General features: G+C 42.6%; 1 protein-coding gene across 1 annotated transcript; it reads right to left on the bottom strand.

The window, feature by feature from the left end:
• Positions 1 to 280: 280 nt before the first annotated feature.
• Positions 281 to 7,841, bottom strand: TRIL (TLR4 interactor with leucine rich repeats). Its single transcript, XM_058181168.1, has one exon. It carries the CDS (start codon positions 7,664 to 7,666, stop codon positions 5,369 to 5,371), a length of 2,298 nt encoding a protein of 765 aa, XP_058037151.1. The 5' UTR covers positions 7,667 to 7,841; the 3' UTR covers positions 281 to 5,368.
• Between the last annotated feature and the right edge of the window lie 9,211 nt (positions 7,842 to 17,052).

Here is a 17,052-nt window from a genome sequence, read left to right as displayed (position 1 = left end):
ACTCTTAACAGTAACATGAATGAATTCCCCTCCAGGCAGCCTAAGTACACATTTAAATGGCATTTTCTCATTTAATTTTTGATGCAGCAGAAGAGTGAATATAAAACACTTTGAGGTTACTAATTCACATTACTAATTCTTATAATGTTGTACCTTGATGAACGTATCTTTTCTTTTATGTACACTGAGAGCAAATGCACCAAGACAAATTCCTTGTGTGTCCAATCACACTTGGCCAATAAAAATTCTATTCTATTCTATTATTATGGAATGCTTTTATTCTGTATTCTAGCCATGTCCTTTAAAAAAAAAAAATACTATCATTTTGAGGCCAAGTTTTCCATTACTAATTGTGCTGTGGTGAATATATTCAGTCTTTACTAAATTACTTATCTGTAACATTTTACATTTCTGGAAACCTTGGGGTTTATTGGCATATGCAAACAGATATCATCTTTCTTTTGAAAATGGGTGTTATGAATAATACAAGAGTCTAGGTTGTCCATATTGAATATTGAAACCCAATACACATGGAAGAGCATCAGATTGGATAGGGTCATACTTACCTATACTCAACGTTTAAACTTTAGCATTAGATAACCAAAGCTATTGAGCTGGAATGTGTACCTCGAGGAGCCATGAGCGAGAGTTTTGGCAAAAAAGCTTTTCCAGAAAGAGGGTTACATTAAGATACTACACAGTCCCAGGGAGGCAGGAAGGTATTCTGGGTAGCCATAGTTACCCCTAGAATTTCTCATGCTGTATCTAGCAAGATATAAGGGTATAGATTTAGTCTGGCAAGATTCTGTCCATTAGGAGTAAACAAATGAACGATTGATTTTGATTGGAATGCAGTGATTTTGACCTTATGAATATTGTCTCACAGAAGTACAGTTAAATTTAAGGCTGAACAGAAGATACTCACTTAATCACTATAGTTGGAACTGCTAAGCAATGCAGTTAGTTATCATATGCCTATGATGGACTTATGATTTCACTTCCATGGTTCTTAAGGAAATCATTGAAATATCACACAATCAAGATGTGATTTTACTGCCAGCTTTGACTCTGGTTGTTGGAAATCAGCCATGAAGTGCAGAAATGACAATCACATGACCATGGGACACTGCCATAAATGGGACAACTGGACATAACATTATTTTTTCACTGCTTTGTAATTTTGAAGTCATTAAACAGGGCAGTTGTTAAGTGAGGAATACCAGTAGTTCCCAAGGTTTGATTACAATGAAGTACTAGAATTTTGTATGCAACATTGCACAATGTCTTAGGGCCAGAACTATGTTCAAGGGAAGGAGGGAGGCAAGAACTTTGACCATATTTATGAAAGTTGCAATTTGTTATGTTGACATTCCTTCTACTGCCCTCTCATCACTGATGGCTGGTCTATTTTGGTAGTAGTGGTAATATAATAATAATTTATCAAACTTGTATACTCCCCAATTCTCAGTAATTCTGGGAGAATCACAATAATCAGATAAATAAATTATGATAAAATCAATTAAAAGTAATACCGCCCTGTCCCAAAAAGTTAAATGAATGTACATACGATGAAGTGATGGGTATCACTTTTCTTTAGTTAAGAGCCAGTATGAAGGATCAAGATAGGATAGCTTTTTTGTCAGACTCCATTAAAAATATTATTCATACAGTTGCAGAGTAGCCAGATTAGAGGAAAAATGGGAAAATTGTTTATGGAGTTCGCATGAGCTCTATAGAGCCACGATTTCCTCTGCAAGTCTTGTGAAGCTTGAGACTAACAAGCATTATCTCACATGGAATTTACAAAGCCTGTTGTATTAACATCAGATAATCTAATTAGCACAAAAGCCAAGTTTATATTTACTAGTATGGATGGAAAGAGCAAGTTTCAATATAGTTTTTTTTAGAATGTCAAAATCCAAAAATGGAAATCATGCGCAAAACAAAGTCTTGCACTCAAAACTCAAGAATATCTCTGAGTATAAATGTATTTTAGTATCGATTACAGTTTTTCTATATTCCCTATATTCCAGTTTTTCATGCTTTTTAATATCAGCAATCTTATTTTGAAGCTGGGGAACCTTTTTGGTTCTCTTATTTAACAACTGGAAATCTGAAATTTCAATTAGGAGTCACTACATTCCAAACATAGACAGTAATTTCAGTCTAGTTCCTGTTCACGTCTTCCCGGGAGTATTATCAGAACAAATCTATACATTTCTATACTGAAACTGAAATGTTGCCTAGATTAACAGCATTGCCAATTTAACTAAAATAATTTTAGTCACACGGGGATATTATTTGCCAATATTTAGAATTTTAGCTTTTGTCTCATAGTTCATTTCTGAGAAGGTCCATTAAGAGTGGCTTTAAAGATTCAATGATGGGTTGTTTGAAATGTATTTTTTTGCTTGGGGTCAATTTAGGGAATTTGGTGGCATATAAACTTGCTTAACAAACATAATTTATCTTGTCTTGGAGCAATGTTACATACTGCAAGATATTAATTTCATTAAAAAATGCAATACTCAGCTCCTTGTGTTTCTTCAAATTAAGATTTAAATCAGAAATACACTTGAAAATGAGTTATTACTGAATATTTATTTTGTTTCCATTTTAAACTAAACTCTAATACTTGGGATTAGCATATCATATAGGCATTCATGGGTGGGTTTATACAGCATATGTGATGTCATGATTAAAGATGCATGAATCTAGTGAGTCTATCCTGTGCTCCAAACAACAGAATAACAGAGTTGGAAGGGACCTTGGAGATCTTCTAGTCCAACCCCCTGCTCAGGCACGAAACCTTATACTATTTCAGACAAATAGTTGTCCAATCTCTTCTTAAAAACTTCCAGTGTTGGAACATCCATAACTTCTGGAGGCAAGTTGTTCCACTGATTAATTGTTCTAACCATCAAGAAATTTCACCTTAGTTCTAGGTTGCTTCTCTCCTTGATTAGTTTACATCCATTGCTTCTTGTCCTGCCCTCAGGTGCTTTGGAGAATAGCTTGACTCCTTCTTTGTGGCAACCCCTGAGATATTGGAACACTGCTATCATGTCATTCCTAGTCCTTCTTTTCATCAAACTAGACATAGCCAGTTCCAGCAATTACTCTTTATCGGTTTTGGGCTCCAGTCCCCAATCATCTTGTTTCTCTTCTCAGTACTCTTTCTAGAGTCTCAACATCTTTTTAACATTATGGTGACCAAAACTGGATACAGTATGGTCATACCAAGGCATTATAGACAGAGTAAAATTTCTATCATGAAAATCACAATGTGTGCTTCTCTATTCTTTCCTCCTCTTGCAGCCTATGCATTTATCCAAAAATGCATTTCACTAGGCCAGTAACCTCTGCTGAATGGGGCTGGGAATTCCTTCCAAATGGGATAGAAGTATTTTCTATAAGGAAATTTTTCCAATTCCTTCAGCAACCTTTTAGAAACCTAGCAGGGTTTAGTGGCTCATTATGTAATTGGGGAGGATAGTATAAAAGTACGAATAAATAAAATAGTGTTGCTGCACAACAATCATAGGACAGCAACATAATCTACTTCCTCCAGTTTAGCTGAAAGCTCCTATATCTCTATCCAAAATAATTTATGAATAACAAGATTTTTTAAAAAATAGGCAAAGCTGTAGAAGTACCAAAAAGTATTTATTTAAGACCGCTGTAAAAAATAATTCTAAACAAATTATAACAAATTGGATTAGGATTCCACTCCCTAGCAGTGTCGACGTCTGAATTTTCCAAAATCAACATTTCTTCCTTCCTTTCTTCCTCCCTTTCTTCATCTTTTTATTTATTTATTTTAACATGTTATATAAACATACACTAAAATTTATTACATTCGTTTAATAAAAGAAAGCCCTGGTCAGTATAAAAAAAGCACCATTCTTAGGTCACAAGTTAAACATGTTTTCAAAGCCCTTCTAGAAAAAAATATTTTTAATCTAAAACTACAATTTGGAAGAGCTGATGAGAATTAAAAATCAGTGTCTAATAGCACAAATTCAAGAATATTCCCTGCATCGTAGTAGTAATTGGGGTTCACATTTTTTGAAAAGCAAGAAGCAAATCTGGCTCATCCTAAATACATATTCTAGATAAGAGTGACATAGAAATACCAGTGATGCTAACTGCCAACAGGCATTTACCGAAAGTTGAATTGTACTTTGAGTTATATCCAGGAGATTCTCAGCTATCTATCAAGGGAGTGACACTTAACAGCCTCTTCTCTGAGTAGAGTTTTATTTAGACGCAATAATAATTATACTGATTCCTCTCCTGTTACTCTCAATGTTTGCAAAGCCAAGTCAGAACTAGCATGCAAAAGGCTCCAACCATTAGGCTCCATGTTTATAGAACTTTATGTGTCTGAAGAAATTATATCTCTACTGTCTAGGATGTATTAAGTAGAAAATATTTTTTGCAGCATTTATTTTCTAATGCTATTATATCTGGTCTCCATAAATGCAGACAACCATGAAATGACAACAAAGAGCTACATCTTTGTATCTCTTCACTGTCATTTTATGGCAGATTTTTGCAGATCTATTTATTGGCAAGTGACACTGAAAATAACATTTTCTGGCTTGATCTTGTTTATATCAGTTTTAAACAAATGGTGCAAAAGCAAGAATCTGATGTAGCCTGAAATGCCCCCAAATTTGTACAGCTTCAAACATTTGTATAAAACTATCTGTACCTTTTCTTGTTTGATTCCACTTATTTTAGTTCATTTCTTACCCAAGGATAATACTCAGTAGCTACAGAGTTACATCAACAAGTTAGGAATTGTTAGATTCTGTATCTATTTGGCAACTGATGATTAGACAACTAAAATTTGTTTTTCTATTAGTATCTACTTAATTTACAAATAGAGATCAATGCCCATTTAGCCACAACTATGGCAATTTAAGAGTGTAGTAGGTTCCCATTCTTTTTAGAAAATCATAATCTCTCCAATCATGGTTTTTTTAGAGAATCATAGACAGCAAATCATCTAAGTAAACAGTAAATTCAGGGGAAACCGTTTTTGCTATCTTATTTTTTTTTTAGTATATCTTATTCTAGGAGTTACCCATTTTTAATCAGCCATCTTTATATATACATTTTTTTTGCAGATCTAAAGATAAGATAGGAAGATCAGAAACAGGGGCAAATATAGTTATTGCTGAATTATAATTTCCTGTACCCTTCATGATTTGCCATGCTAACTAAGGCTGTTGGGAGTTGTAATTTTGCAATATGGGGGGGGCACCTTTGCAGAAGCTGCATTCCCATAGACTTCACTAAATCATAATGTCAGCAGCCACTTCATGATAGCATACTTGCAAATTAGCTTAGAGCCCTATCTCTAGTCTGCAAACCGTTGCAACAAATTATCTTCTCCACGTAGAACACTGCTGTTCCCTGCAGTGTTACTATCCATGAAGCGTTCACAGGGGAACTCAATGAGGTCAGCCTCACGCAAGGCACAAACAGCACTACGTGGTGCACGGTGGGACTGGAAGCCAGAAAAGTCAGTGGAGACACCAGTCCCCATGGACCGGAGGGGCCGCCGGGTGGAATACATCTGCCTAACATGGACTGGCGAGGCTGCCTTTCTCCGACGGCACCCTAGGACTTTCTTCCGCACCAGGCGGGAAGTCCAGGCTGCCAAAGCCAGGAAGAGTAGCAGTGCATTAACCGCCAGTAGCACAAGGGTGAGGAGCTGCTGGTCCAAGCTTTGGGTCCCCCCAGCCATTGCAGCAACTGCTGCTCCCACACCCTCTTCAGGCAAAGTAACCAGCCCTGCACAGTGGTCCCGTGGTGCCACTGGGCAAACCCGGCCCCCCATCACTCCCTCCACACAAACCAGATATGGGGTATCCGGACGCAATTCTCGCAGAGTAGCTACCGGCTCATTCCATTCAGGGAGATAAACAAAGCGCTGGAACTTGATGGTAGCGCCAAAGCGATCAAAAAGGACTCTGAACCGCACTGGCCCTAACAAGCGAGGGCTGCGGTGAGGGCGGACCCCCCAGTGCACTGTCACTGCACTCTCAGTGACAGTATCCACTGTCAGGTTGTACAGAAACAATTTGTTAAAATCACATGGATCGGTGACCAGAGGAAGGGTACTAGACACTGAGGAGACCAAGTGGTGTTTTCCTGCTCGCCGAGGCCAGGCAGCAGCAAGTACAGAGGGAGACCTAGTACTGATAAGAAAGTTGGGCAATAGGGTGGTTGGATTGGTCTCTACATTCCAACTTCCCTTTTCGGGTACCATCTTCTGGGACCCTGTTAACAACCCAGTTGAAGCAGAAGGTGGGGAGCTCTGTTTATCCAGGCCCAGGTCTAAATTAGAGTTACCATTGCCTCCAGGGCTTGCAGATGTTAACCCTTCCAAACAAGAGCCATTAGAAAGCAAGAAGAGTTGCACATCCTCTAAGTAATCAAGGTATTTCCCAGCCAGAGCAGGTGGCTGGTGGCACTGGACAAACACAGTCAGGAGACGGCCCTGGGAATGCCAGGATGCCAGCCACTGCTTCAGCCCTCGCAAATGGCAATCACAGCTCCAGGGATTCCCATCCAATTCCAAGCGATACAATGCTGAGTTGGAGGTAAAGAGGTCTCCAGGCAGGGAGGCCAGGGCATTTCCCTGCAAACTGAGCTCCCGCAACTTATTTAGGGGACTAAAGGTGCCAGCAGGAAGGGTAGTGAGGAGGTTGTTACTCAGATCCAACACCTCCAAGCTTTGCAAAGGCTGAAATAAGGTGGCAGACAGCTGGCTTAGCAGGTTCCCTTCCAAGTGCAACTCTTTCAATGACCCCAGACCAGCAAAAGCTTCCACTGCCAACCACGTCAGGCGGTTTCCACTCAGTGACAACCTGGCCAAATTGGAGAGATGTTGGAAGAGTCCTTTCCCGAGCTGTTGCATGTCATTCCCAGAGAGCAGGAGGGTGCTAAGCAAGCGTAAAGACCTGAAAGTGTCTGGATGGCGCAGCAAATTCTGCTGGTTGCCAGACAGGTCAAGGAAGCGAAGCTTGCCAAGACCAGCAAAGGCATTACGACTCAGCCAACGAATCTGATTGGCCTCCAGATGCAAATACAGCAGGTTGGTTAGTCCTGAAAAGGTGGCATCGCTCAGAGAGGCTAGCAAGTTGCCGTCCAGCCGCAGCTTGATCAGATTTCCTAGACCAGCAAAAGAAGCCGTGCTTAGATAACTGATCTCGTTAGCGTTGATGTAGAGGACTCGCAGTTTAGCCAACGGGCGGAGTGTGCCCGGCGCCAAGGAAGCCAAGAGGTTGTTGCCCAAGTAAAGCTCCTCCAGACGCCCCAGGCGCTCGAAGGCTTTCGGATGGAGCGAACGGATCCGATTGTATTGCAGATCTAGGCGCTGCAGCGCCACCAAGCGGTGAAAGTCCAAAGCCGAGACATTGGCAATGAAATTGCCGCCCAGGCTATAGGTGAGGATGTCCTGCGGCTCGGCGGCCTTGGGCACAGACCGCAGTCCCCGGTTGGTGCAGAGGACGTGCTGCTGCTGCTGGCAGTCGCATGACTCCGGACAGATGGGCGCCACCGCCGGCAGAAGCAAAACTAAGAGAGAGTGGGCGAGCAGCAGTTGCATCAGGAGGACTCTGAACTGGAACAGCAACGGCGGCGGCTCCATCTCTCCAGGGCGAGCGGCGGGCTTCTTCCCCAGTTCCCTCGGCGTCTCTCCGGCATCCCCTCCTTATAGGCGGTGGCTTGGGTCGGGTTACGAACCCAGGTCCGAGTGCAACGCAGGCCACCAGCCGCACTCTTTCCCGCTCACAGCGCCGACGGCTCCTTGCTCCAGACCCTGTCCCAGCGCTCAGTCGCCTGCAGCTCCTGCAGCTCTCGCCGCCGCGCCCTCGCGATGGGTTCTGGCTTCCCGCGACCCTCTCCTGTCTGTGTTTGAGCGGCTGCTCTCGAAGCCTGCAAGCCAGGCGGGGGTGGTGGCCCGGGACAGACAATCGGAGCGGAAACTCGCACTTCCCACACTTCGCCCCCGGGGACTTGCTAGACCTGGAGATCGGGTGGAAGGAGGGGAGCGGGAGAAAGGCCAGATCCAGCGGATTGGAAGGAGACAGCCGGACCAGGGCGGCGCGGGGTTGGGGGAAGAGGAGGGAGGGGTAGTGAGGGGAGCGTAGCTAAACTGCCGGATTGCCGTCTAGGCAAGAGAAGGGTCGAAGGGGGAGAGAAATAGAAGCCGTGGACCGGAGATAAAGCGCTCATAAATTTTAACATAGGGAGGAGACTGGGATTCCTCGTGGCTTTCCCCTTCCCCAATCCCAGTGTTGTAGGTCGTCGTCGCCTGTCTGCCCAAATTAACAGCCGTGGCTTAGAGCAGTTTAGAATCTGCCCTTCCACAAGCGGAAATCTGATTCTGATTGCCTGAGAGCCCAAGGTGGGCGCTTCCTGGACCTGCAACTCTTTTCCAAAACATTTCCCTGGTGCTGAGATGCGCTTGGAGTGTTTCCTGCTCCGCTACACCATTAAAGCATTCAAAACCAACAGGATATATCTGGTGATCCCCTCCGTAAACCTAATGACTTCCAAATGGCTGGAAATTATAGCTTCCTTGACTGCACTTACTTGGCGTCCTCGGAGAGATTGCACCATCTGAACTGGAGGGCTTTGGATTCAGAAAATGTTAGGCTAGAAATTAGGGTTGATTATGCCCACTTCATAAAATTGTATTAAGATAAAAGGTTGAAACTGCATTGTTTTGTGTTCAAGAGGGTGGGGATGGCTGTATCTAATGTTTTTGAAAAACATAGGGACACTAAATATTCTATTTATTTTTTATTTATTTTTATTTGTCACAACAATATACATAAGCATCACACAAGATATTATATAGTATATAAACATATATATGAGGAAATATAAGGAGGTATAAGCATATATATATATATTTTCTGAGGTTTTCGCGGGTGTTTGTATGTAGGTCTTTGGTTATTCGGGTTTTCTCCCGCGTAAAATTGGAAGTGTCTTGGCGACGTTTCGACGAAGTCTCATTCGTCATCTTCAGGCTTCAACCGTGCTTCTGGGAGCAATGTGTGACCGCAGCTGTTTCTTCCTTTTAACTGCTAGTGGGGGTTTGAACTGATTGGGTGGGAGCTTGGCTGTGCTCTGATTGGATGGGGGTTTTTCTGTGCTCTGATTGGCTGGGGGTGTGTCCTGTGTTGGTGGGGGCTTGGTTGTGCTCAGTCTAGTCTGTGCTGCAGGGGGATTTGAGCTGGTGAGCTGCATAGCTGTTGTTTGGCTTTGTGGTCGTGCTACATCTTCATAGTGGGTGTCAGTCTGCTGCATGAATTATATAGTGTATAAACATATATATGAGTAAATATTAGGAGGAATAAGCATATATATATATATGTTTTCTGAGGTTTTCGCGGGTGTTTATATGTAGGTCTTTGGTTATTCGGGTTTTCTCCCGCGTAAAATTGGAAGTGTCTTGGCGACGTTTCCCATGCACCATCTGCCCCACCACATACATCGGACAAACCAACAGAAGAATAAGTGCACGCATTGAAGAACACAAGAACTCAGTCAAAAAAGAGGAACCAACTTCTTCCCTGGTCCAACACTTTAAAGCCACAGGACACGATATTGACTTTAAAAAGACCAGAACTATCGCCAAAACTGAACACTTTAACAACAGAATAATCAGAGAAGCCATCAAGATAGAAAAACGCCCACACAGCATGAACAAACGAGATGATACCTCCCACCTCCCAGCCATTTGGAAACCCGTCCTTATTGACAAACGAGTCCTTAACACAAGGAATGACACCAGACCCACACTCGCGAGGTCCACACAGGATGTCACCACCACTCATCCACCCAGAAAGCAGACCCAAACCTACACTGATCAGGAAGCACGACCAAGGACCAGAAGCCAGACCGCAGCTGCAACATTAGCCATTTCAAACCCCTCCAATCCATACATGCAGCAGACTGACACCCACTACGAAGATGTAGCACGACCACGAACATAAAGCCAAACAGCAGCAGTGCAGCTCACCAGCTCAAATCCCCCTGCAACTCAGACTAATCTGAGCACAACCAAGCCCCCACCCAAACAGGACACACCCCCAGCCAATCAGAGCACAAAAAAAACCCCATCCAATCAGAGCACAGCCAAGCTCCCACCCAATCAGTTCAAACCCTCACTAGCAGTTAAAAAGGAAGAAACAGCTGCAATCACACATTGCTCCCAGAAGCACAAAGCTGAAGCCTGAAGATGACGAATGAGACTTCGTCGAAACGTCGCCAAGACACTATATTATATTTCTATAATATATATAGAAAAAAGAGAAACAATAGGACAGGAATGGTAGGCACCTTTGTGCTCTTATGCACACCCCTTATGGTCCTCTTAGGAATGGGATGAGGTCAATAGTAGAAAGTTTTTGGTTAAAGCTTTTGGGATTATGGGAAGAGACCACAGAGTCAGGTAAAGTGTTCCAAGCACTGATGATTTTGTTACAGAAGTCAAATTTTCTGCAATCTAGATTAAAGTGGTTAACATTGAGTTTAAATCTATTGGTTGCTCTTGTATTATTGCAATTAAAGCTGAAGTAGTCTTTAACAGGAAGGACATTACAGTATGAGTTAAAGTTAGGTCTTGTTGAAGGCGGCGTAGTTCTAAATTTTCTAAACCCAGGATTTCAAGTCTGGTGGCATAAGGTATTTTGTTGTTTTCAGAGGAGCGGAGAACTCTTCTTGTAAAATATTTCTGGACACGTTCAATTGTATTATCTCTTCAAACAATTTAAATGATAAGCCCATGGTTTTGGGATCTTCTATTTTTACAGTCTGCAGATGCATTTAATATTCTGGCTTTCCATAAAGTGTTAGCCTTTTATTGATACTGTGTTGAGGTTTTTTTCAGATATTCAAAAGAGAGAGTTTTACAACTTCCTTTACTTTTCCAACCTGGCAATATTTCCGATTGTCCAACCATTAGAGCATGACAAATTAATCTGAAGGCTCTAGACTCTTTTCACCTCAACATGCTTAAGTTTAAGATCTCATCTTTAGGGAATGATCCCATAATTTAACAAATTTCTTACATTTGCAGCTTTTGCACACTGAAAAACAAATAGGTATTGGTAGGAAACCAAACTACAGTGAACACTAACTTCATTAAATGAAAAAAAAAATCATCTAATAGTGAAATCTAATTTCATCTATAGTGAACATTTTTAAAAATTGAATTTTTAAAACATTCTCAATGAAAATCCAGAAGGGATAGTTGTGGCTGATTTTGAAGTAAAGAAGAACCTAGTCGGAAAACGGAACAACATACTAGTTAGATTGCTTTAGATTAGTATTTCTTAAATTCAACAAGTCAACATATTAAATGTGTGTACACCAATTCCCAGAATTCCCTAAATGCATGGGGAATTCTGGGAGCTGAAATCCATATATTTTAATGTTGCTGAATTAAAAACAATACAGAAATGAGAATTTTCCCAAAGCATCCTGAGAAGAAAAGAGGAAAAACTTTTGGCTCCTTATTTTGAGAAATACAATATCCACTACTGAAATCAAAATTGTTTTAATCTATTGAAACATATTCATATCCCTTAGTACAGTGGTCAGCAACCTTAAACACTCAAAGAGCCATTTGGACCCATTTCCCACAGAAAAGAAAACACCACCATCTGACTCCCCAATAGGGATGCTTTTGCCAGATGGGCCAACCCCTGCTGGGCTTTTGTGCTTGGCGCTCAGCCAGGGGAGGAGCACTTCCTCACACCACCCTGTCTTTTCTTGGCTCTGCCGATGAGGGAGGAAGAAGACCAGAACTGGGGGATGGCCCCCACCCTGCAACATTCGCCTCTGCTGTTCTCTCCCAGGCCTCTTTGCTGGCGGCAACAGCAAATGTATGAGAACGAAGGCAGAATCCTATTGCCATACAAAGGAGCTCTTCGCTCCCACATTAAGGCTCCAACCATCGCCATCACCACTGTCGCAACAGGGTGACATTTTTTCATCCCTCTGCTGTGACAGGGAGTGGCAGCAGAGGGATGAAAGAGCTGCATGTGGCTCCAGAGCCATGAGTTGCTGACACCTGCCCGAGTAGGTGTTGTGTCTGCACCCCCCGAGCTGGACCCCCTGCCAGAAAGTGACTCGGAAAGTGAGGGGGAAGGGCCATCAGGACTTACCTCTGGAGCACCAGCTCCTCTGGCTCAGCTCCAGGAGCCAGAGGCAGGCCAGGTGGAGGAAATAACGAGGCCTCCAACCCCTGACTCTCCCGCCTCAGGCCACGCCTCCAGACCTGGCTGATGGCAATCAGGCCTGGCTAGATCCCAGGTTTTGGAGATACTAGAGGCGGCTACAACAAAGGAAGGGGTGGGGCAGGCCTAGAGAGTGTTGAGTCACGGAGCCACATCCCACAGAGTATAAAAGCAGCCCTGGCTGCTTTTCTGCTCCGTGATGAGCAAAAATTGAGTTGAACTCTTTGACTCGTGGAGAAGTGAGCTCAATTCTTTGACTCGTGGAGAATTGAGCTGAACATTCGGCTTGGATTGCTGATTTCCTGGTTGTCCGGCAACCCCAAGATAAGGGAGACTTTGGTAGGCAGCTGCAGATTCCCTGCCAGGACTGATATCAGCTGTGAACTCAATTACTGGCTCGTTTAGCCAGCTCGCGTGGCTGAGGCCGGGAGGGGACAGAACAGTAGGAATAAAATATGGAGATTTGTAATGCAGTAAATATTGAGCTATTTAAGCAACGTTGCTGGGTAAAGACAGCTGAAATGAAATCAGATAGAATTGTCTAGTAGCATAAACATCTTGAAAGCGTCTTCTAACTTAGTTGATATAAAGAGGTGTTCTGTTTACTCTTATAGCTGAATTGATAGCAAGAATCAGACTTTCTCCCAGGTTATATCAGAAACCTGATAGTTTAGGTCTTCCTAACGAATGATTCTGAAAACAGAATGAAGTGAGGTATGTTGGCATGTGCTAGAAATGAATTTTGCACTGGGTTTATATTGCGATATAAACTAGATTGTTTTCTAGTTAATCCCTACATGGAAGCAAGGACTGCAAAAAATTCCCAGCCCAGCTATTTAAAGGAACATTAAAGGTACCCTTATTATTCCTATACATGCTATATTGTTGCAATAAATTTATGACATTTTTTCCTTTGGGATAATCAGGTAATGACACTAGGTGAGGATAATTGGAAATTTCTCTTTCATTCATTCCCTTTCATTAGCAGTGGAGAAATAAAATGTTAATTTTAAGTAGCTTTATTCATGCCTGTTTTGCATTTCCGAACTCAGGTCAAACACTACACAAATCCTGCAGATGATCTTGGCATAGCTCGGTCTTAAATGAGTGAAATACTATTCTGAATGGGATTCAGCAGAAGCATTTGGTGGTTAGCCAGATGGGGAAGAACTGTTGGAAAGAGGACAAGAAAATTATATGGATAAAAAAGTCCTGTACTAGTCTTTGGATATAAAGTTGACATTTCAAACCAAACATCTGTAAGAATGAACATTATTCCAATCCAAGTACTAGCTGGATTTTCTATTAGTAAATGAAGGTTAATCATTTTTTTTTCTTCATCCCAGCAGTTCCTACAGATATTGAAGGCTCAGGAACCATCTCAGCACCTGGTAAGGTGTAAATTAAGGATCTGCCACCTTGCCTTGAAAACCATAGCTAATTCACCAATCTTGATAATCTTTAGAGCAGTGGTGAAATCCAATTTTTTTTACTACCGGTTCTGTGGCTTGGCTTGGTGAGCGTGGCAGGGAAAGGATACTGCAAAATCCCCATTCCCTCCCCAGTCCTGGGGGAAGGATATTGAAAAATCTCCATTCCATCCCACTCTCGGGCCAGTCAGAGGTGGTATTTGCCAGTTCCCTGAACTAGTCAAACTTTCCACTGCCGGTTCTCCAGAACCTGCTGGATTTCATCCCTGCTTTAGAGTAGGTTTTTGGCTTTAACTTAGTATGTTTCTAAACTGTGTTTTATATATTTGTTTGATATATAAATAAGTTCACAATGGCTTGTTCAACATGCTTGAACAAAACAACATGCTTGGCACAGTGATGTGAACTCATCCTTTCAGTTTTCCTCAGCCTGATATTTTTTTAGATATGTCAGTCTTCAGCAGGTAAAACCTCAATTAGCATGTACAATGACTGTGTTAAATGGAAATTCTGGCAACTTTATCATTTGAAGTCACCAGGTTGGGAAGATTACTGTAATTAAATACAGATATTAAGTCTATAGCCTCTGTTATTTCTTTTTTAATATGTGGTCTGCTTTTAGTTATTACCGATCCTGGTGAAAGTTACAGGGAACTCAAATACTGTATTTGCTATTTACAGTGCCATTATGTTTTGATTTTCAGTCAAGAGCACTTCAATACTACACTCTTACTTTCTACTTTCCAATCCCACCAAGGAGTATGATCATCTCCATTCCTACAGACAAAGATGTGCTGAAATCAGGTAGGGTACCCATGAGCTAATCTGAGCAGGGGGTTTGGACTAGATTACCTCCAAGATCGCTTCCAATTCTGTTACTGTTAAAACCAGAAAAAACAATTACTACCAACCTGCCTTCCACTGAGGACCTGTATACTGCATGAGTCAAAAAGAGGGCTGTGAAAATATTTACAGACCTCTCACATCCTGGACATAAACTGTTTCAACTCCTACTCTCAAAACGATGCTATAGAGCACTGCACACCAGAACAACTAGACACTTTTTTTTCCAAAAACACCACACTACTAACCAGAGCATATAAAACATTTGCTAGACCAATTCTAGAATACAGCTCGCCTGTTTGGAACCCTCACCACATCTCTGACATCAATACAATTGAATGTGTCCAGAAATATTTTACAAGAACAATTCTCCATTCCTCTGAAAACAACAAAATACCTTATCCCATCAGACTTGAAATCCTAGGCTTAGAAAACTTGGAACTCCGTCACCTTCGACAAGACCTAAGTTTAACTCACAGAATCATCTATTGTAATGTCCTTCCTGTTAAAGACTACTTCAGCTTTAATTGCAATAATACAAGAGCAACCAATAGATTTAAACTTAATGTCAACCGCTTTAATCTAGATTGCAGAAAATATGACTTCTGTAACAGAATCATCAGTGCTTGGAATACTTTACCTGACTCTGTGGTCTCTTCCCATAATCCTAAAAGCTTTAACCAAAAACTCTCTACTATTGACCTCACCCCATTCCTAAGGGGACCATAAGGGGCGTGCATAAGCGCACAAAAGTGCCTACCGTTCCTGTCCTATTGTTTTTCTTTTCTTCTTCCTATATACATATATGCTTATACCTCCTTATATTTACTCATATGTGTTTATATATTATATAATCTTTTTGTATGATGCCTACATATATTGTTATGACAAAATAAAATAAATTTTTAAAAAACCCAAGAACAGTTATTTCTCAAATGCTATCACTCTGCTAAACATATAATTCCCTCAACACTGTCAAACTAGTTACTAAGTCTGCACTACTATTAATATTCTCTAAGTTCCTATCACCCACCTCCTACCTTAAGACTGTATGACTGCAACCTTGCTGCTGGTATCCTTAGGATTTATATTGACTGTTTCCTATGACTATAGTTAACTGTTGTCCCTTATGATTCTTGACGAATGTATCTTTTCTTTTATGTACACCAAGAGCGTATACACCAAGACAAATTTATTTATTTTATTTTATTTATTTTGTCACAACAATATATATTTATTTTATTTATTATTTAAATTTTTATACCGCCCTTCTCCCGAAGGACTCAGGGCGGTTCACAGCCAATTAAAATACACAATGATACAATAAATACAATTAAAATACAGTTAAAAAACTTATTGAATTGGCCAAGATTAAAATTTAGAATAAAAACCCATTAAAAAACCCATAAATTTAAAACTAACCCAGTCCAGCGCAGATGAATAAGTGAGTTTTAAGCTCGCGACGAAAGGTTCGGAGGTCCGGAAGTTGGAGTCCTGGGGAGTTCGTTCCAGAGGCGGGAGCCCCACAGAAGGCCCTTCCTGGGCGTCGCCAGGCACACTGTCGCGCCGGCGGCACCCTGAGAGTCCCTCTCTGTGAGGCGCAGGTCGGTGAGAGGTATTCGGTAGCAGCAGGCGGTCCCGTAAATAGCCCGGCCCTATGCCATGGGCGCTTTAAAGGCGTTCACCAACACCTTGAAGCGCACCGGAAGGCCACAGGTAGCCAGTGCAGCCTGCGCAGGATAGGTGTCACACGGGAGCCACGAGGGCTCCCTCTATCACCAGCGCAGCTGCATTCTGGACTAACTGAAGCCTCCGGATGCCCCTCAAGGGAGCCCCATGTAGAGAGCATTGCAGTAATCCAGGCGAGGCGTCACAAGGCGTGAGTGACTGTGCACAAAGCATCCCGGTCTAGAAAGGCGCAACTGGCGCACCAGGCGAACCTGGTGGAAAGCTCTCCTGGAGGCGGCCGTCAGGTGGTCCTCAAAGACAGCCGTACATCCAGGAGAACGCCCAAGTTGCGCACCCTCTCCATCGGGGCCAATGACTCGCTCCCAACAGTCAGCCGTGGACTCAGCTGACTGTGCGGGATGCCGGCATCCACAGCCACTCCGTCTTGGAGGATTGAGCTTGAGCCTGTTTCTCCCCATCCAGACCCGTCGGCTTCCAAGCACCGGGACAGCACTTGATAGCTTCATTGGGGTGGCCCGGTGTGGAAAAGTACAGCTGGGTGTCATCAGCGTACAGCTGGTACCTCACACGAAGCCACTGATGATCTCACCCAGCGGCTTCATATAGATGTTGAACAGAAGGCGAGAGAATCGACCCTGCGGACCCCACAAGTGAGGCGCCGCTGGGTCGACCTCTGCCCCCCGTCAACACCGTCTGCGACGGTCGGAGAGATAGGAGGAGAACCACCGATGCGGTGCCTCCCACTCCCAATCCCTCCAACCGCGCAGCAGGATACCATGGTCGATGGTATCGAAAGCCGCTGAGAGGTCTAATAGGACCAG

Source organism: Ahaetulla prasina, chromosome 4 (genome assembly GCF_028640845.1).
Source record: "Ahaetulla prasina isolate Xishuangbanna chromosome 4, ASM2864084v1, whole genome shotgun sequence".
NCBI classification, from domain to species: Eukaryota; Metazoa; Chordata; class Lepidosauria; order Squamata; family Colubridae; genus Ahaetulla; species Ahaetulla prasina.
The sequence above is the reverse complement of the archived record's forward strand: the minus strand, read 5'-3'. Positions and strand labels throughout refer to the sequence as shown.